This window comes from Pieris rapae, chromosome 4, assembly GCF_905147795.1.
Source record: "Pieris rapae chromosome 4, ilPieRapa1.1, whole genome shotgun sequence".
Classification (NCBI taxonomy): domain Eukaryota; kingdom Metazoa; phylum Arthropoda; class Insecta; order Lepidoptera; family Pieridae; genus Pieris; species Pieris rapae.
Genome location: NC_059512.1, coordinates 8,763,617 through 8,786,060, shown reverse-complemented (window position 1 = coordinate 8,786,060; position 22,444 = coordinate 8,763,617). Strand labels below are relative to the sequence as shown.

At 33.4% G+C, this 22,444-nt stretch overlaps 1 protein-coding gene across 6 annotated transcripts in view; it reads left to right on the top strand.

The window, feature by feature from the left end:
* The window catches only part of LOC111003040 (protein N-terminal asparagine amidohydrolase), a 75,080-nt gene that overhangs the window by 50,718 nt on the left and 1,918 nt on the right, over positions 1 to 22,444 (top strand). For 2 of the 6 annotated variants that reach the window (XM_022273390.2, XM_022273389.2), the window contains 6 exons: positions 8,187 to 8,237; positions 18,396 to 18,589; positions 19,144 to 19,209; positions 19,490 to 19,672; positions 21,561 to 21,778; positions 22,268 to 22,429. In XM_022273390.2, the coding sequence (XP_022129082.1) occupies positions 18,403 to 18,589; positions 19,144 to 19,209; positions 19,490 to 19,672; positions 21,561 to 21,778; positions 22,268 to 22,429 (816 nt within the window). In that variant the 5' untranslated portion in view covers positions 8,187 to 8,237; positions 18,396 to 18,402. Of the gene's footprint in view, positions 1 to 8,186; positions 8,238 to 12,265; positions 12,418 to 15,478; positions 15,601 to 16,185; positions 16,379 to 17,308; positions 17,412 to 18,395; positions 18,590 to 19,143; positions 19,210 to 19,489; positions 19,673 to 21,560; positions 21,779 to 22,267; positions 22,430 to 22,444 lie in introns of those variants that run through there. The other 4 variants (XM_022273391.2, XM_022273392.2, XM_022273388.2 and 1 more) reach the window with 4 other exon arrangements.

Genomic DNA, 22,444 nt, shown 5'->3' with positions numbered 1-22,444 from the left:
TCATTTAAAATCAAAATTAATTATATTTATAATGTCTGATGCTAACGTAATTATTCAAAATATAATCACCTTTCCTTTGAAAGTATATTTAGGTTATCTATAACTCCTTAGAAAATAATCGTATATACATAAAAAATTGGATTGCCAAGTGCCAATAATCTTCCAATTTTAGATAATCAATATTTTATTATTATTTCCCGAATTTTTACACATTTAGCTCGCAATATTTTATATTTTGCAATCTATTCAAATTTCGTTAAATCTGTTAATTATGCTTAATCATAGGTTGGATGAGCAATCAAAATATCTGCCATAGAAAATGTGTAAATCGAATTGTAAATCATAGGGTCAGTACTATTATTAATAGCGGTCTCTGATTTATTATCTATTCTTAATACTGTTAAATTAGTGCTTAGTGCGTATAGTGAAAGTGTGTCGTTAATGAATTTTGTAATTTACTGTTTTCACTGTAGAGCTGTAATGATGTGATAAATGTTATATGATATCTATTTCAAATAATTGATAGGTATTGGTTTTCAAAAGTCAGAGTTTTATATATAATTGTACATATATCATAATTTAAGTGTTAAATAAAAAAAAATTAAGTTTATTATGTAACATAAGATACAGTTATCACTAATTCCACGCCACTAAATTTGAATCTGTAGGTATACCTACTCATCGGCAAAGAAGACAGAGGGTGTTGGCCGAGAGAAAAAGCCGGCGTTAAAAACTCTCGGTACTCTTTTAAACAAAGCAAATCATCAAACAACACTTATTTTAAAACAAATTAATAAGAAGCCATTCAATTCCTTAAAACCTTATCTTCCCGAAAGTAGCGTAAGTATCAGACAGGTCTAAACTTCTGGGAGTTACGGCAAAGTTTTAAAATTTTTGAATCACGTTCTATTTTCAAAACAATTTTAAAGTGGCTATTGAATTACGCCTCTAATCAAGGCGTTTTGATTGCTTTAGGTTCATTTCATATCATTGTCCGGTTGCACGAACCGCAAGTCTATCTCAACACAATATCGGGCGACGAGTAACGGTCGGTTTCCCACGCGTGCGTGTTCTTAGGATGTGTTCTTACTTACCTACTTCCTAGTTCCTCGTTCCTATAGCTTTATATATACCTCATTAAGTTTCACTTAAATGTGACTCTGAGTAGATAATATGTTGTGGACATATTTAAACTTGTGTTCTAGAAAGGAACACATGATACTTACACTAATGATTTTTTTTTAATTTAATTTGATGTGTATAAGAAATTTGCCTTCAGTTATATATTTTTTTATAGAGCTCAGATAGAGGCTTTGAATAAGTCAAGCGATGACCATTAGATCCACGGAGATGACATGACAATTTGCTTCATATGAAACAGTAAAAAATAATAACTCTTTAACTTTGTGGCTTATCTTACAGATAGTACAAAAGTTGATGTAAATTTAAGCTTTATTGTTCAAATGATAGGATTCAATTTACATCAGAGCTAGAATTCCGGTAGCTACTTATCTGAAATTTGCTACCAACGTTTATGTTACGTGCTTTTACGATCGTCTCCAACTGTAGGTTTAGCTTAGCTATTTCTTTTTCAACGCATATTTAGTAATCAGATAAATTAAAAGGCTAAATATAATTTTATTAGAACCGTTAATCGAATTTAGATTTTTATGAATTCACCATGACCATTAAAATAAAATCTATAATATAATATGTAAAACAAATAAAAGGCTTTTTATTACTTGCTAAATCAAAGTAAACTGTTATATTTTTTAAAAAGAAAATCATTAACACGTTTTTTTATGTGTACCATATGGAAAAAAGGATACTTTTCTTTAATAAAAGAGAGGCTCTTTAAGCTTATCAATAAATTTAAGAAGTATATTAAAGAGAAGCTGTGTAAAAAAGCTTACTATAAAATTAACGATTGTCTAGTTGATAAAAGTGCCTGAGAATAGTGCTAGGTAGGCTACTTCTAAATAATTTGCAATATTTGTTTTAAATTAAGTGTTTGATGATTTGCTTTTTTAAAAGAGTACTGACAGTTTTTTATGCTTGCTTTTTCTTTCGGCCTTTTCCCCCTCTATCATCTTTGCCGATGAGTAGGGATGCCCATTTAATGACGTAGAATAAGTGATACCTGTAGGTAAGATACCTATATTATATATTACAAAATAAACGTATTTTATTTTTATTTATAATTTTTCATTCATTTGCAAGAACCCCTCCGCAGTTGAAGGCTTCCTTCAAGGATCTATATCTGTGTCATGGGCAAACTGCATCCAGCTCCATGCTCACTGCTCCATTTAAGCTTTAGAGCAAGGTTATGTAGTTTTAGTATTGCTTCCTTTCCTAGTGGGTTTCTTATTCTATGATTTTTTCTAATTTGGGACATGCTCCGATCTATCAGCCTTTGATAAGTTCTGATTTAAACTTATCTGTATATTTCCAATTCTAGTCATATTCAAATTTTTTAGTACTACCAGACCTGAAATAGGCGATCTAGAATGTATGAACGATTTCCATTAATATCAGTTAATAGGTTAACACTACGATTAGTAACACTATTCTTTGTAAACAGTTAACCCGTTAGTCGCATAGCGTTAGTCGCATAGGATAGGTGCAACACGGTAAAAGAGTTCACAATAGTATTACCAAGTACACGAAAACCAGACTTAAGATGAATATTCAAAAAACGGTAAAGACATGTCGAGGCCCAACTGGGCAGAGCCCGTGCTGCCGGTGTAGGAGATATCTCGGCTCTTCTTGACAGTTGGAAGTTTGTCAATGTTTAAAGCTTTATACGCTCGTTCGTGGGCGCTCTATAATGATTCCTTGGGCTAAAAGACGCGGAGTAAATAGGAGAAGATATACCCATCTTCTACTCCCTTGGTCTCCTTTACCGGAGGTTTCGAGTGTATCATGCTGTTGAGGTCGATATAGAATGCGAGAGCGACTCCGTAGCCTCTGTAACGCGGCCTTTGTGGGAACTAGGTGGTGGTTTTAATACTGACACAGTCTCTAAATAGCGGTAGAGGTTCTGGTGTGGGTCTAGTCCCACATATGCTTGGCAGCTTTTAGAGGGAAATGGAGATTCGGACATTAAAAAAAAATCTCTTTTTTGTACTATAATTTTCTTTTAAACTATACAATAGGTAGAGGAAACGGGCTGTCAACTCGTCAGTACACTTGAGGTTGCTGGCCTCAAGTGTACTTCGTGGTCACGAAGATTATTTCAATTCGTATGATGTGTGTTCGTTGAAATTTGCATGAAATTGTATCTGTGCGAAACTAACGTGATGCTGACGCGAACGTAATTGGTGGTGCTATAATATACATCAGCTTCATCTAAATACTGTATAGAGAATTATAAATGTTTATCAAAGGCCGGTAACGTACCAGCGAGCATCCTAAGATTGCGTGTCTAGCTTTATGACTTAAATTTAGGTGAGTCTCCTTACCGTTCACGTTAACAAAAAATGAGGTATTTCTTCGATACGGTTTAAGAACTGTAAAACGTGGAACTAATTCATAGCGTTACTTGGTGCATGAGCGGTGAGTAGACAAAAACAATGCCTCATATCTTAAATACCGTCCAGACCAGTGGTTTCCAACGTGGAGCCCACACCCCAAAAGGGTGCAATTTCATTGTTAAGGGGGAAATTTCCAGAAATTTACTAAAATTACTTGTAATTGAAATTTCAATTTTTCATTATATAGTTTGAAAAATTACTGTGTTTTGTTAAAAATTTCCAAGTAATTTCTTCCTAAAACCTATAATTTAAGTTTGTTAAGCGAACAATCAAATTATTTAATATTAATAGTTTTGAATGTACCGGACGAATCAAATTTCTAAAATCATAACATTTTCTGTAGTTTGTTGGTGAGTTTACCATCTACCAACATCTAATAAATATCCAAGTAATGTATAATTTAATAAAACACTTTTTTACGGATTATAGTTATGTATTATTGTATTTAAACTTATAATTATTTGGACATAATTTTAAATTTAAACCGACGTTTCGCGTGCTTTACAGCGTGCGTGGTCACGGTGACTGAAGACAAAGGTGTTAAATGTCAAAAAGTATTACAGCTGCAGAAAATGTTGCGTTATCTGTATTTATTTCCCCGGAGTTGGAAGTTGGTTAGTCGATACCAACTAAGAGAAAAGACAATACAATGTATAATTTATTTTTTAATGTTTAAAATTTAATATTATTATTTTTTTAAAGTTTATAATTACAATGGCAAAGTTTTAATTATCGAACGGTTCTGATTCCCATGTGCGCGATGTGTTCTGAAATCATATTACATACATACAACGGCTATCATATAAATGGTTCACATTTTTACATTGTTTTATTAAAACATAAGTTAACCTGCATGACTTCTAATTATTCCCCTTATAATGATTTAGTTTTATTATCTTATACTTATGTCCATGACACCGACGCTCTTACTGGCCAAGGAAAATATGTAGCACTATACTAATATTAAGACTGTATATCTCACTAACTATAACATACTATTGATGGCTACTTGTTATTGATTATTACAGCAATATATAGTATTTCTTAAACATACAAATGGTGATTTTGACTGTAAGTATACGTCCATATCATTATATTGTAATGCCGATAAAATAAACAGAAACGGTATACAAAATTCATTCATGTTTCTGATACATTCAATAAATGTCAGTGAAGGGTTGAATAGGAGAAATGACGATTGTCCGTTACCGCATTTAAATTCTAGATATTAATCTATGCAAAGTGCTGTTTGTCTGTGCTCATGTCGAATAAAATGAAGCTTTTGTAGCAGCGGGTGAGCTTTCTATATTTCTACTGAATTGAATTTGGTTGGCCGGTTGATGTCTTTATAAATTTGTGGCTTGTCCTTATTTTTATTAATCGGGATATGACAGGCCACAAACTATATATCTTAATTTTGTCTTAAAATTAATGTGAATTTTATGATTAACGTGTTTTCTCGTATATATTGGTTTACTTTTTTTTAATAAAATTCGTTTATTTTGGAACATATGATCATCATGGTATCACTTATTCCACGTCATTAATTTCGAGTGTTGGCCGAGAGAAAAAGCCGGCGTAAAAAACTCTAGGTACTCTTTTTAACTTCAAGCAATAGGTAGGCTGCAGTACCCATGTTTTTGGGACTAATGTCGCATTTACATTCAGCCGCAGGGAGCAGGGAAGTGGGCAGGACGAGTGTGTAAACGTGATACTTACGACAAAGTAAATGAGGTATAAGAAATCTGCTAGTTTTTTTTTAAAAAGAAAAAAGTTTTGAAAAAGGTTCGCGCGCAATCTTATAAATAAATTTTATTTAACTAATATAAGTTAAAAAGTCTATGATATTTTATAAACGTAATTAATATTTTAAATTTGTGACAGTTAGATACATTTAATTTCAGATCCATACAAATGTTTACTAAACGAATATTAACATTTGAAAAGAGTTCGATTAGAATAAAGAATTTTATAGTTAACGGTTGTTTTCGTGTTTAATGGAGATTAAAATACATTCGGAAGCCCCGGCGCCAATGACTTTGGGAAGAAATTTATGGTAATGCCATTTTTGTTTGTTTGTCATTTATATATGTGGCTATAAAATATTTAAATTGTTATTTTTATCATATTTAACGATGTGTGGCTTTCGCTTTAGCTTACTTCTATCACAATGAAAACACGCATATATATTAAAATTAACTAAAGCACAACTCAGAGCTGTGTTGGCCTAGCGTGCGACTCTCATCCGTCGCAGGTTTGATCCCCGGTTTGGCAGCAATGGACTTTCTCTGTGCGTATTTAAAACTTCCTCGTAAGTACCAAAACCGGCTTGCCAACCAAAAAGTTGGTTTGTCTGACACAAGAAGCCTGTACCTACATGCCTCTTACATTCATCATGATTATGATTTTACAACCCCAACATAATAAATGTTGCAAGTAATTTAATTACTTAATAGATTTGATATAATCATACAAGACATGTAAATCGTCAATTAAGTCACCGATCTGAAATGGCTCCGAAGACAGATAACTAATATACCCAATACTCTATCAATAGTTTTAAGTAATTTCAATATAAATAAATTGTATAAACGTGTCACTCGGTGCAGTTTATCTCGAATCTAAAGAAAGGTATCTTTCTATACGATGACAGTTTGATGTAACTGAAATTATACGAAAACATACGAACAGGTGAGTTGTGTGAACAATATATGAACAGGATCATTCATAGTACAAGTCGTTAATCGGATATTTTGACTTTATCACATTGCTAATAAAGTGACAAAACATTATTTCGTGTTAAGGTTGAACAATTTTTCAATGGTGTCATCAATCTCACACTAACATAACATTTATTGCACGTCGTTTACTTATAAAAGGTAAATGATACCAGTAGTTACTCAATATAGTTCCAATCTTGATTTTATTAGTAAAATTATTTCGTAATTACTAACAATTGTACAGGCATGTCCGAGATTTCTGATATTGAACTTTGTTGCTTCGTTGATAATATAGTCACACACATATAGTCCTTAGATTTCATTCTACATAAATGAAAACAAATTATTATCTGTCCGCTTGGGATTCTCGGGATTGAAAATCAAAAAATTGGATTGGAATATGATTGGATTTTGTTAATTTGAATAATTAAGATATATTCATCAATAAATACAATTTTAACCTTTTAAGCAGCTGACCACTGAAGTATTTCTGAAGCAATTCGACTTAGGGTCCTTCAAGAAAAAGGGCCGGCAACGCACTCGCGGGCCCTCTGGCATTGAGGGTGACCATGCGCGGCGATATTACTTAACGTCAGATGAGCCTCCTGCCCGTTTGATCCCTATTCAATATTTAAAAAAAGGCCGGCAACTCACTCGAGAGCCCCCTGGCGAGAGTGTCCATGCCCTCCTGTTTTATAAAAAAAAGTTATTATATTATCTTTGTATTGAATTCATTTTCTATATTAACTTTACATATCTTTATATGGGTAACGCAACACATCCTTGGATGGTCCTTTTAATCTCACTAAGCATTCAGTGTTAGATAAAGAACTAAATACTCGTAAATCCAGAGGGTCTCCATTGTTGCCGTACACGGCCAAAATAAATCACGAAATAAAACCATATCGGCTGAATCGTTATCTACATCCAGATACTGGGATAATATTACGCTATTGAATTAGCATTACGATTGTTCAATATGTTTAACCGTGCTCCATATATCATCGTATTTAATTTCATCGGAACATCGGAATCGTGAAAGATCTTATCTCGATCTTTGCATCTGTGTCCTCTCAGCACGCATGCCACGTGTGGAATTCAGACGTGCTACTGCACGGTGTTTTGTCTAGCCTCTTTATATTGAGGTCATTGAACCTGTATTGATTTGGATGGTTTTATGTTAATATTGACGATGCAGTCGGGGTCGGCACATTGGATGTGTCCGTTATAGATCCTTGGATCAGTTCTGTCCGGATGTATTTGTAAAAGTAAAGTCAAGCTAAGAGCAAAACCTGTTGGTTGATTTTATTCGTAGTAATGACTTGTTAGAGTTTTCTATGATAGTTCCGTTCCGTTCATAGCTCGCATATGATCCCAGCTCCATATTCCTTCCATTTAGAAAAAAAACTATTCATTCTCTATTCTTATAGACCTAGGATAGATAGGCATAAAAATGTGTCAAGCTTTTTCTTCGAGTTACTTCTCTATATAACACAAAACATGATTAATAATTTCATGTGTATTTTTATTGTTTTTTTATGTGTCCTTCTTTAATATCACTTATTACTGTTTACATAAGTTTTAATTGCTTTGTTTTGTTATATTAGTTTTATCTAAATAACTATATGTCCTATTTATTTTTGCTAGTATTATCAATTTTTTTCTAACAGTTGAAAAGAAAGAAAAGATCTGAAAGAGATCGCACGATAAGGCGGCCCTCCTTTTCATTTAATTATGTCAATTGTATTTTTCTGCAATTAAGTGTTAATAAATAGGTCAAACTTAGAAGCCACAATATATTTTTTACCGAATTTTTAATGTTATGGTATAATTTAATAAAAAATCTGCACTAAAAATCTAAAAGATTAGTACTCTATACGCGCTCCTAGACTACACATATTATTATCACATTAATAAACGGTTTTTGTTACAGGTGGCTCAGCGACCTGAATGATCTTCCCATCAACAGCTCCACCAATTAAACGTGAGTTATTTGGAAATCTTCCATCAATTTAATTGAAAACAATGTTTACATCTTCATGAGATCACCAGTTTACGATTATAACTTGATAGCTATAATGTTCATATATTATTCTAATGCGATAACCAATTACGTCGGGAATATATCAAACGTTGACCTGAATATCTAACGCTTGATAACAGACCCTCATTCAATATTTCTTAGATAGCTGCATTTATCAATCGACATCCCATCGTCCTTATATCGATAAACCAATAATCAATTGACGTTTCTTTCACATGAGCGGGAATTTAAATCTAGAGATGTATTGGCGCGTGTATTGGGCGGGTGCATACATTGTATTGAATAATAATTGGTGCACACGGGGCAGATGCGGCATCGTCACGATGGCGATGGTATCGGGCGAGCGTGCCGCATCCATCAGACATCGAGAGCCGCTATCTGAGTCGGTATCGCGCGCCAGCGATAACCATTGTCTTACCGGGACGATTATATCGGCGAAATTTGTGCTCGCATCCAATCCGCCGTTTGTCTTTCGCCGCAAATGAGCCGGATAATAGACGAACGATTGTAAAATGCGCTCTCCTCAACTTTTGCCTAGTCATTAATACCGTGGGAACAATATAACCTATAGCCAGACGGGAAAGGACATCGATACTTTTGCACTCGAATCTATCATTACAGCACAATTTAAGACGATGGGCGCCTTCAATAAGCTTGCTTAGGCACTTGCTAATACTAAGTAATTTACATAGTTAAACCGATTACGCGTACGATGGCATAAATTAAATAATATACTCTATACGACGTCAGTATGCGCCGTTAATATGAAGGCATGTGCAATTGAGCAGCTATTTAAGTTGAGGCTGGCAAATGTGAGCGAGGACCACTTAATAGCATTAGCATCATTGTCTCGTGGTCATTAATAAGTGGTCGGACAGTTCTATTGGCTGCTCTCCATAATGGGTCGGCCCGTGTTCTGGTGCGGTGTCACGAATTCCTATAGCGATGCCCTTAGGGAAAATATGGCTTTGATCGGGGCTGGGATATCAGATGGTTATGGACGGTCATAGTTCGACTTTCGAGATATAAAGCGTTTGTTTTAATTATGGTGAGCACGATGGCCCATTAGTTTGTGATTTGTTTCACCGATTTATAGACTTTATTTATATATAACTGTGTATAGACATTAAAGGGATTCAAGCTAGGAAATAAGAGAATTTGTATTGTATTTACGATTCTCTTACGTCTCCAAACGCATGCCACGAATCGTTGCTAAGTCACAGCTGTAAATTAATTAGGCGAAGAGATCTTCCACGCCCTCTGTCAATTATCTTCAATTAGAGAGGTTCCGATTGCTTTGATATACCGGTTCATATCAAGTGATTACGAAGGATTTTGTGATGTACGTAATCTGTTGATGTTCTAGGAAAAGATTGGCCTGAAGGCTATTTTGTTTTTGTGAATGCATGTAGTTTTATATAAAAACATAATTTCTGCGCATCTAATGACCTTAGATGTTACACGAGTAAACATTATTAGTAGAAATATGGTTAATAAGGTTCGTTGTTTTGTCTCTATTAGAGTATCAGCTTCAAGAATCCACCTTAACCTGGAATGGTTGTAGTTTCTCAATGAATAGTATCCTCGGAGCAGTGAGGTCACTGGTCTTGTGAGCCCAGGATACTTTTGAGTTTTGAAAGGACCTAGGCTGGCTAAATTAGCTGTTATAATGCTTATTAACGCCACAATCTAATAGAGTAATAAAAAATTTGTGTCTATTGAAAAAAAAACAAAATTATTGTACACATGTATGTACCCTCAAGAATGCGATAGATAATAATTGTTCAATACTGTATCGATTTTCATGAAAATTGGGCTAGTAAACTAAGAATATATCTGATTGCAATTAAATCATTTCTTTTCGATAGATTTGTGGACAACTTCATACTTAGATTAAGCACGTGCTTGGAATTATACATGTATCTCAAATAAGTTTCAATTCCAACTATTTTAAATAATATATAAATAATATACCTTAAAGTCGGTTAGAATGAAAACAGTAATTAGTTGTATATTATGCTATCACTATGTTTTTTACTAATTACAAAAGAAAAACATATAATCGATATTTTTAATGTATTAACAATGATAAATTTTGTTTGCATATAATATAAACAAATTTAAAAATATTTTTTTAACCACACCACTTTGTTATTATTTTCTTATTTCTCTTCAGTAGAATATTAATAAATTTGTCACCCGCATCTTAAATGCTATATTTATAGCTAATAATTTCAAGTAAATAAACCATTAAATAAGTTCTAAGAAGATAGATATAATAAATTTTATCATTGTTAAGGTATGCACATTGAAAGAGAAAACATTGTTTTGTAGCTATTGCGCAAATATGCCATCCAACTTTATCTTGATATGTTATATAACATGACTTCTTCATACAAGGTGGAGCCTGTCCAGTTCTCTGGATATAAATATAGCTATGTTACTCAGGGATGTCTAAACGAGAAGTTATATTTTGTACAGTATTTGACATAAATTTATTGTGTATATTATATTAGTTGGTGTGAGAATTGGTCGTAAACAATTTTTTATACCCTAAGTGGTAACGTTGACACGGCGTCATATTTGACATTCGGAAAAGAACTATTTGACATTGTATGATACATTTTTATGAAATTTGTTGTGAATATTTGGTAGGTGTGAGAATTAGTCGTTCACTATTTTTTTTATCCTTAGTGGTAACGTTGACACGACCTCATATTAAAAAAAATGTTATTTGAAATTGTATGATCAATTTTTTTGACATTCTATGATCAACTTTTATGATATTTGTTGTGTATAATAAGTAGGTGTGAGTATTGGTCGCAGACAATTTATGTACCTATGCGGTAACATAGGACCCAACTCCAAATTTGACGTTTAAACTATGTACATATAACCCTAAATTTACATCCATTTTTTTTCCAGGACCAATTTCTAAAAGCTATATAAGCTCTGTAAAATTATGTATAAGCTAAAACGTGTCACAGAGTATTACTAAGCAAATCTGATTGATAATGTCCTCGTCTTACATACATGTATTGCAGTGTTTGTGGAACTTTTTTATAAGAGTCAATTAGGAGGTAAATTTATTCGTTGTTAAGATAACTTGATAGTTCATTTATTAATTACTTATTGCACGATACAAACACTATCAGCTCGCTATTGCCGTAATAATAAGTATTATCATACAATAACAAGCTAGTAACTCGCTTCGCAAATGATAACCTATAAAGTTGTATATACTGTAGTTTCGCATACAGAGATTATATAATATACAAAAGAAATAAATAGCTATACGATTTCTTTATAAAGTTTGTACGTAGTATTGTTAAGTTTTGTTATAATTTCTATTAAACCTTTTTCACCTAAATCAAAATGTATTTAGGCGTTTTTAAGGGGTTTTAAGGGGTGTTAAGGGGTTTCGAACTTACATTCACTACCGAATACCCTTGATAATTGTGTTTTATGAACACATCAAAATTAGACAGAAGATTATGAATATGTAAAAACTAATTAATGTTCGCTTCAGCAAAACATTATATCTGCACTAATTATATAAATAGGAAAGTATATGCTCCAAAACTACACGAAGGGAAGTGAGTAATTCATTCACTATTAGAACTTAACTTTGGGTACGTTATATAAACGTTATATTAAATATTAAAAAAAAAGTTTTGTTTAAAAAAATAGTACGTTACAAGGTGTGAAAAAGACTAATAAAAATGACAAAAGAGCTCAGTGCCTACAATAATAATATAGCCTACTAAAATTGTACGGAATAAATCAATATAAAAATTTCATGGCTCGAGGTCTAACAAAAAATGTCCTTTTGGCATTAAAAACTCTGTTTATGAAGAAGAGCTTTAGGCTTACATCGAATTAATGCGGGTAGAACCGCACAGCACAACTTGTATTATATATAACACGAGTAATGTATAGATAAGAAAGACATACCACGTTCAGTATATGTGACCAGACAATAATATTCGTACTGTAATCGATATGAGTATTTAAAATTAAAATAATATGTGGAAGTGTTATTCGTGCTTAGTTTATTAATGTTCTTGTGTTGTGCGCTACTGGAAGTAATTTGCTAAAGACTGGAAAAAGTTGTGATTTGGTTTGTATTGCTTAGCTGAAATTATTATGATTGTTTTGATGATGATAGTTCAAATATTAATCTCAACGTGACCCACAAACAAGCGGTATTTCGGTCACTTTTTGCCATGTGTTGTTCTTTTGTATTTTTGTAGAACAGTATCAAAACTGACAGTATGCTCGTCTGATGTCAAGTTGTACTGTCGCCCATGGACAGTCTCAATGATAGAGGGCTCGCAAGCGCGTTAATGGCCTGTTAAGAATTGGAACGCTTTTTCCTTGGACCCAAGTCTAATTATAATTATGTATATGTATTTATATACATCAGCTCAACATAGTATCTCGATTTAAGTCCGTTCGAAGTTAAACATAGTGCTCATATTGTATTTTTAATTGTGTTTTAGAGTAAATGTCTTTATAATTCCGTGTCAACTAAGTCGTTAGTTACGTGTAAGAAATGTAAGTCGACATTCGTAGTATAATCCTAATTAATTGCAATAATAATTTGAATTCCATTTGGTAAACTGAACTTTTTGCATTTCCAGTTGTTTGTTGTTAATAAACGACATTTTCTTTTTTTTAATGAGTTAAATAAAACAACAAAACTTCTTTAGTGTATTAAAGAGAACAGTTTAACAGTTAAACAATCTTTTAATTCGAGACCACAGATTTTTATTTTGAATATAATATCTTCTTTGCCTAATTCGGATCGCGCCCAAGTATGCTTCTTATGTTTTTGAAGTGAAACTTCTTTAGGCGCATTAGGGTAATTTTTTTACGAATGAAACGCAATAATAATAATATTAGCCTCACGAAGATCTGCAACGTTTATGTCGATAGAGCGATTGAGACCGATTAAGAGATACTAAGAAAGGCCGAACGTAGAAAAATACAAGCTATTGGTTGATGTATTCATTTAATAGTTACGTATTACAACTTTAGATGACAATTCTTTCGCATAACGTCTTGTGCAGTAAACGCAGATTTTGTATTTATTTCTGTTATCATTAGCACGTAAACAGTGTGAATATATATACAAATAGCAGACTCGGCCAAGCGTTGCTGTGGCTAAGGTTTTTGTTATATTACATAGTAGTAAATTAATCAAGGGAAACCGTAGGAGAACTTATGTGAAACGTTGGTACCACGACACGGACCTAAACTAAACTACCTTTAACTCAGCGCCATCTGTTAGAATTGTATCAAATAATGAACAAATGTTAATGTTATCGTAATTTTAGTAAGGATGCCTATTTTTTTTGAAAATGAAATATAGCCTATGTCACTCAGGAATGATGTAGCTTTCCAACAGTGAAAGAATTTTTCAAATCTGCCAAGTAGTTTCGGAGCCTATTCAATTCATACAAACAAACAAAAAATCAAACCTTTCCTCTTTATAATATTAGTATAGATATATGGTGTGACTATATATTGGGTACATGATCAATCTATTGTGGACCTTTTTTTTCAGTACGAGAGATTTACATGCGCACATAGTCAAAAAATTCAGAAGAGGCCTAGTAGATACAAAACGCAGCAGATAGTAGATGCAGATGCAGATCTTAAAATATCACAACGCATCATTCACTTCATCAGTTCACTTAGCAATACTTAAACGCTAAACAGGAGCTCATTAAAACCTACAGATGTAAAATTAAGATATCATCTATCTATATTTGATTGATGAACGGAATCGTTCAAATCAACCTATGTAATTAGCCTTTTGTTACAATTGACCCTTCAATGTTAATATTATCTGTGTTAAATCGTTCGAGAGTGATTGAATGAGGTTTTTTCGGCTGAACGATATTGCGTCTCAATTTCATAAACAATATTTCGGATCATTAATCACCTATCGTTGTATTGGGGACGTGAGAATTACAATGCGAAACTATCTTCGTGGTTCTATATAGAGTACTAGCGGTATGAGTGCATCGGTATTACGTCGAAACCGTTTATGACGACATCGTTTAGAACAACATACCGGTTATATTGACCAAAATCAGTGGTCCCAGCTGAAATCTATTATATAAGGTACTTAATAACAACGTCATCTGTTGTTAATACTTTCGATTTTTACGACCAAATATGTGTAGTCCCTTCGATGTCGTTATAACAGATTTTCACTATATTTATATTTTAAAGTAGTTAAAAGCAGTAAAAACTCTTTATAAAGTATATTTAAACTTCATTTTAATTGTTTTCTATGGATAGAATAGTTGTTTATTTTTTTAATATTATTTTTCTTTTCTACACTGTTGCGTTCCCGTAACTATTATAATAAGGTTTTACGTATATGAATAAACTTTTTAAATAAGAGGCACGTTGGAGTTTCACCCTTCGTTCTTGACGTACCTAGGACTGCACGATTAGGATCGGCGTTTCCTGTAAAAATAGCAAAAGAGAGAAACTTCTTGAAACCTTTCATAGGTAGTTTAATATAGGTTCACTTAGGCGGCTACATCAGCATCTGCAGCATCGTGCGTGCCCTCCAATACCGAGCGCACATCTTACTTAGGTGAATTGGGGCCAAACGTTAATTCACTTCCTAATAAAATCAATATTCAGAAATAAATTTAAAAATTGGAAAATAAGGTCATAACGGACGGAAAAAACTATCGAAAAAAAACGCCACTCTTGTGAATTGCCTTTTGTTTATATTTATATGTACTAGCTGACCCGGCTACCAAGTTAGCCGGTTCAGCTAGTACCTCCGGCTATCGGTCTAATAATATTGTGTTAACTTTTAGATGTAGTTACGCGAGTAATAAACATATAAAACTTTATTATGTCCTAAATTAGACTTTTCGAATTAACTGTCAATCGCTGACATTTGCTACAATATTGCCTATTGAAACAGAAGAATCAAAGAAACAGTTATATGTCGGGCCCATACCTGGTACAGGACTTCAAACATATTATCGTAATATCATGCTTGCTCATTTTTTATTATCATTTACGAGATATCACTTTCCGGGTACATATAGTCATAACATGCATTTCTCAAAACCAAATCTTATCAATTGATATCACAAAGTTTTTCATATTATGGCAAATCCGCATTCACTTAAGTAGATTTCGAATTAAACATGTTACTAGTGACTGCGGTTACGTAGAACTGCATATTTAGTTTTGCGATATCTAACGTCTCAACCGCAAAACTTGGAATTAATATAAGTCAATATTGGAATCGTAAAATTAACTGGTATGTTTTATTTTAATATGTATCATTTGTATTTGTTGTGTATAATAAATCTGCATTATTATCGCCGGCGATTGTGAGCTCGTCGTTAAACTGCTTAACTGGACACTTATCGCATAAATTTCTTTGATATATAGCAGATTTTTTTACTGTTTTTATTATCTTAACTTAATATTCTAACAAAACATCGTGATAAAACCAGCGTAGACCTAAAAGTGGACAACGCGTGTCAGACATGACACCTACTTACCTATAAGATTGGCAAATCAGCATGAAACAGCTACAGAAATCTAGCATATTATAACGATTCACTTCCTTCCCCTTCCAATTTTATTATATGTCCTCCAGCAAAGTCTTTGTGTGCCCAACATATGCATTACCCAGGTTCTATTACTGATTAGATAAATTCCTAGTTAAACTGGCACTATTGTTGATAATACTCGTTTCGTGAAAATTAAATTCAAAATCAATTTATTGAACTGGCACTTATCGAAGTGATTACTATCTAGGTTATCGATTCCAATATTTTCTGATTGTTTACAGTCAGAGAAGCTTTTATAAAGAATAAGTGCTAATTAATATAAATAAATCATTATTGTGTTCTCATCAGACAAGCGAACTTGTACTTAGTGCGTTTAGTATTTTTTACACAGCCGGACTTGTGTATACATAATTGTTTTGCATTTTTTAAATTATATTGCATTAGTTAGCAGTGTATACGAATAATGGTTTTGTTTAAATTTGTGTTCAGTGTTTTTGCTATTCTTTTGCACGTTAAAGAGTAAGTAATGCTTTTTTTATATAGAAGCTTTTATAAATCAGTCCAATTGAACAATTTTAACTCTGTCTCTTTTTATCAGAGGGTAAACGCGACTCGCTAGACAGAGAACTCTTTAATATTTAATTAAATATAATAAAGGTCTTTCGCTTCGGTGACCCGTGAACTATATGTATATTATGCAGCAAGTAAATATTGTTTTTCTGTATTCGGCCACAGATTAAGAAATAAAATCATTATAAGTATATTTATTATATATTTATTACAACTGTTTTACTTGGGATGATAAACCTTGAGCATAGAGTATAATAACCTATGGATTTTAATAACGAGTAATGTAATATTTTAACCGACTTCAAAAAAACCGAAAGATGCAGTTTACGATACGTGTTTATGTTAAAGTGTAGCTCCTGCCGAGTACCAATCTGGACAAAAATATTAGTTATTGTTTTGAATAAGTTGTATTAAAAAACAAAAGAAGTGTTACACGGCTTCAGAGATGAGAGTCGCACTCTCATCTCTGAGGTTCGATCCCCGGCTGTGCACCAAAGAACTTTATTTCTAGGTGCACATTTAACTTACGTTCGGTTTGGTCAGATTGACAAATGATCGTGAAACTATAAATAAGAGGTATAATGAAGAAGTTACTAGGAAATGTTTACAAAACAGTTAGTAAATTTTTTTAATTAAAATTCCAAATGATTTTATTACATTTTCGAATTTTGGAATTAACCTTAGCAAACCTAAAATTGCCCCCTGTGGGACGTGGGCCCCATGTTGGAAACAAGTCTAGATAATCCTACAAAGGTACCCAACTTTGGGTGTTCACAGTGTAATGGCGTTTATTCATGATTTATAACGACTACCATGTAACACTTTTGTTGCATTTGTTTATGTAAATGAGGTTTGCGAGTGTAAATACGATGTCACCGCCAGTGACCCGGTGGAATATATTATAAACACAATTGACTTTTGAGTTTACCTAACCAGGTATTGTTCGACGTTCACGTGTATAAAGTATTGAAAGTGGTTTTAGGTAATATTTTTATATGTGTGTTTATTTAAAATGTATTGTGTCTAAAAATGTGCAAGGTTGTTTGACAATAGAAATCTTTGACAATAGAGTGAACTGTTTATACCATTGCAGTAATGTCTTGGTGAAGTGAGGGTAGGATTGTGTATGAAAAAATATTGCCGCTCGACTTAAAGGAATAAATTTAAACTCTTGATTGTAATGTTCTCAATGCCTCGCTTATATTGGTATACTCTTTATATAAAGAAAATATTAAAATAGTCAGCTCATTAAAAAAATAATTAATCATTCATATACCACCATTTTATACATACTATGCCGGTTGTTGTATTTATTTATTTATTTATTAAGTCTACAACATCATACATATTACGAAATCTACTAATAATTTTATAAAATCTTATATCTAATATGTGTAAACATAAGTTATGTTAAAAATAGGAATTAAAAAAAATACAATTAAAAACATTAACGAGATAAGATAATTACACAATAAAATAAAATTACAAAGAATGTTGGTACTTAAAATAGAGAAAAATATGGAGATTTTTGAGATGACTTAAATGGTTTAAAATACGAGAAAATTATCATAGAATTACGTGTAGTGTTGTGTTGTAGGGTTGCGAATCTAACAATAACATGGCTTATCTAAGGGTTCACAAATCTAAATGACACTTATGTTATAAGACCTTAACAGAAACGAGAATGGTAAATACAATTTATAAATCTGGTAAAAACTAAAGAGCTCAATACTGGCTTCAAGTGTGTGATGTTTACAGTATACATTTTTTTTACGATTCTAATTATTAACTAACATATTTATATGCAACTTTACTATAGTTACGTTTATATAACTCGGGCTAGATTTGTTTAATTTGCCTGAAAGGTAAAAGTTTATCTTAGCAAAGGTCCTCAATCTGTCATCTGTAAAGGCGGTTAAGGAAGAATTTAATACGCAGTATATTTAATAGTATTCAATGATTCCAGAGGCAGTATGGTGGTCGTGTTAAATGGCGTACTCGCCGATGAGTGCCCGACATCCGTGCGAGCGTTGTTAGCAGCTCACCCCGGCTACAGAGATGCTGCAGCCCAGTTGTTGGCGGCGGCAGCCCGCGTGGTCGCACCACCAGGTCTTCTTTATGTGGGACAGAGAGAGTTGGCATCGGTTGTACCACATGACAGTACGTATATTCAACATTCAAAGCTAGAGCTTGAGCTATTTTATTATTTAAAAATTATTTTTTAATCTCTCACTTTCAAAAAGGATAGAGAAACCGCTCCTACCGCCATTTTGTATGCAATTTCGTTTTAATTATCTCATTATCCGTAGTGCTGACGGTGGGTGATGTTTGTTTTAATGTTTATTGGGTACGGGATCGCATTTCCCTTTCTCACTCACTCTCAATCGCGTTTTCCCTCTTCTTCGTCAAAATCGCTGCACATCTTCGTGACGTTTCATCCGTAAAAAATTTTACCCTCATGCACCTAAGTTTCACTTCAATAAGTAATGAATCAAAGATAAACAGAAAGGTACAAAGGTAATCATGATTTGGCCCTATAGCAGAGTCTATAACAATGTATGCCTTTTTTATATTTAAAAACATTGTTACCAGTTCCCTTCCTTGTATGACATCCGTAAATATGCTTATGACCTACGAGAGCTACAATGTGTCATTATGTATTGAAAAAGTTAAATATTTAATATATGCGCCTCATATATAATGTTATTTTCCAGAAAACGTCACCATCATTGGCTCAGATGATGCAACATCATGTATTATTGTAGTCGTGAGGCATTCAGGTAAAATGTTTATAATTATACAATAACATATTATATTGTTTCAGCTTATTAATTCATATGTTTTTTCAAACAAAAGTATGAATAAAGAAGCCTCGTTCTTAGTCACGTATACATTGTGATGTTTTTTGACTTTTGTTCTGAATAATTTCTTCTATAATATTTCTGACGTCTTCTAACATAATATAATCAATATAACCCATACATTCATACAGGTAGGTTTTTAGGATTACATATTTAATAGCCGAACTTGGAAAATTTAACCTTAATTCTCCAATTCCAGGGTCTGGAGCAGTAGCATTGGCTCATTTAGATGGCTCTGGTACGGCAGAGGCAGCAGCAGCAATGGTGGGCAAAGTACAGCAACTGGCTGTGGGGTATCCCGAAGGAAGGCTGGAATTGCAGCTAATTGGTGGCTTCACAGACCCTCATAGATATTCCGACGAATTGTTTGCTAATATTATGTGTGAGTATTGAAATTTATAGTAGGAATAATATAATTTTGTATGCACGAAAAAATTGAATGTTTGAAATTGTTTTTGTAATTAACCTAACCAATTGCCAATTGCTTACGTAAATTACGTCTGCGGAATTTGTACGAAACAATTTAGATAGCTGTAAAGTTTTATTTTTTACATACAATATTTGCCAACGCGTATGGCACTAACTGTAATACCACTCGCTCTTAGACATTACTGCACAGAGCAGCAAATCTTTCGTTTCATATAACAAAAACCTGGTTTGTAGATAGAGGTCAAAGTTTTCACCAATGGCAGAATTATGAATAATAAAAAAAAATTTTTTTGTTAAAAATAAAAAAAATATTCTTGATTCGCACGTAACGGGTAACGCAAGTATTACGTAGATTTACTAGCATCATCCCCCCCCCCTTCCCCTTGTCAGGCAAAGTAAGCAAATCCCTTAAAAAGTAGGACGAAAAACTTAGACAAGCGAGTGTCTATACGTTCTTTCTAGGAATCCTCGAAAATGCATTTCATTTTCAAGCATAGACAATGTGTGGCTTGCCATATATGTTAAAAAGTTATATAGATCCTCCAGTCTGTTACCATAAAAGAAAATCAAAGTCCCGCGGCCCCTTACTGCGTACGTAATACTTAACTAGAAAAAAGTTGAAATATACAGAAGTTAAAATTTTCACCAATTATAGAATTATGAATATTGAAACAAATATTCTTGATTCGCAAGTAAGGGGCCGTACAAGTATTACGTAGATTTACCACAATTGTACCTCCCCCTTGTCTGACAAAGTAAGCAATTATCTTAAACGGAAGTACGAAAAATTTGAGACAAAAGAATGCGCGGTAATTTGTCTTCTCAGTTCTTCAGTTAAACTTGGTGTTAAACAATGTGTGAGTTGCCCCCAAGTCATCAATGCAATCCTAAACTTCGAAATCAAACATCAAAACTATCGAAATTCAACCTAGAAATACGAATCCAATATGCCTCGTTGATTTCATTAATGATATCAAGTCAAATTATGAATTGCATTTACACATAGTAATTGAATTGTAATGTTCTTAAACGCTGTAATTGTGAGGTCACAGCTAAGGTGTGAAGTGCCAAGTGTCGCAAATTATGCAGAGTGGGTGGCGTACATTTGATCTCATTATCTTTGTACGGCTAATTTATTCAAATATGAGCTATTTAAACCACTTAAGAGAATGCTGAAACTTGGGTACACCTTCAAAAGCATTATTTTAAAAACGTATTAACTTTATTTAAAGATTTTTAGATTTCTTTAAAATCGTTCAAAAACATTGTTAAATGTTGAAAAGCTTGATCTATGAATGCGTTTTATGTTATATTAGCGATAGGTTCATTATCGGGCATCATGGCAGAATACCAAATATAAACTCGACGTCCGTGATTCCACAAATGAGCGTTTTTTAAGGAAGCTTATAACACCACTATGTGGAACCAGCTGTCCACTGATGTGTTTAAACCGAACCAATTCGACTTTACGTCTTTTAAGAAAATCGCGTAATAATTCTTGGGAGTTGTGACAATGATTTTTTATATAAGAAAACACACACTTCCTTGGTTTATTAACACTACCTGCAGCTATCACTTAGCCAAGATAGCAATGGCGTCTTGCATCTGTAATGTGTAGATGAAAAGTCAGTGGCGCCACAATTCTTAGTTTTGGCTTCAGATAAAGACAGCTTTTGTCTGTCTGATATTTGCAATTCTACGCTTTCTGTGTGATCTATTTTTCACTGCATATTTCATGTAACTGCGCATAAATACATTTTACTTGCATATAATTTTTTTTTCTATTTCTACAACTATAAGTCACGTCGATCATCTGCTTTAACTATACATTTGTATTCCAGTATCATTCCACCGCTTAACCGAAGAAATCGACTTGACTCTGGCCTGCTGCTGCGAGTTGAACACGGCCCTCGGCGGAGGGTCACCTTCTCCTCTGGTCACAGGCGTCGGAGTGGATATCAGAGCTGGTGACCTCTTCCCGGCCACATTTCCTGATAAGGGACCAGAATTGCCCCTCCGATGTGCCAGGACCATTACCGGCGGACCCAATTCATCACAAGTGAGTGATTTAGAAGCCAGGTCTCTACGCTTACATAGAACTTTTAATTTTCAGACTCCCAGAACCAACATTGGGTTCCGCGAGCCTCTTCACAGGATGTGTTCTTCTTTAGATTCAATCAAAAACATTGACCCTTTTTCGCACTCCACTACTGCTTTGTTTAAGAATAAAATAAAGCAACTCTTGATGTCTTAACTCTATACTATTATTATGTGTGTTGTTGTCATGTTTTATTTTTATTTTTTGTATCATATGGTTGTATAAGTGTAACCTGTTGTGGATGCATCCAGTGTGTTTGTATTTGTTTTATTTTTGACTTTGTTTTTATTATAAGGATGTCTCTGTTTGGTTTCCGAATATAAATAAATAAATTAATAAAGTGTGCCTCATTCAGTAGGGTTTTATCTTAAGCCATATACACCATGTGCGGGAAGGAGAGTATATATATATATATATATATATATACTACAATAAATAATATATTCACAGGTACTGGACATATACGACAACGCAGTGGGTATGGTCCGTATCGGTCCGTTCTCATATGACCCTCTGAGGGGCGTGGACCTCTGGCTGGAGCAGGCCGATGACTTCATTCTGCATCACCTTAGCACCACGCCCAACGCGGAGCCACCGCACTTCGTACACAATGTGAGTTGGATTTAA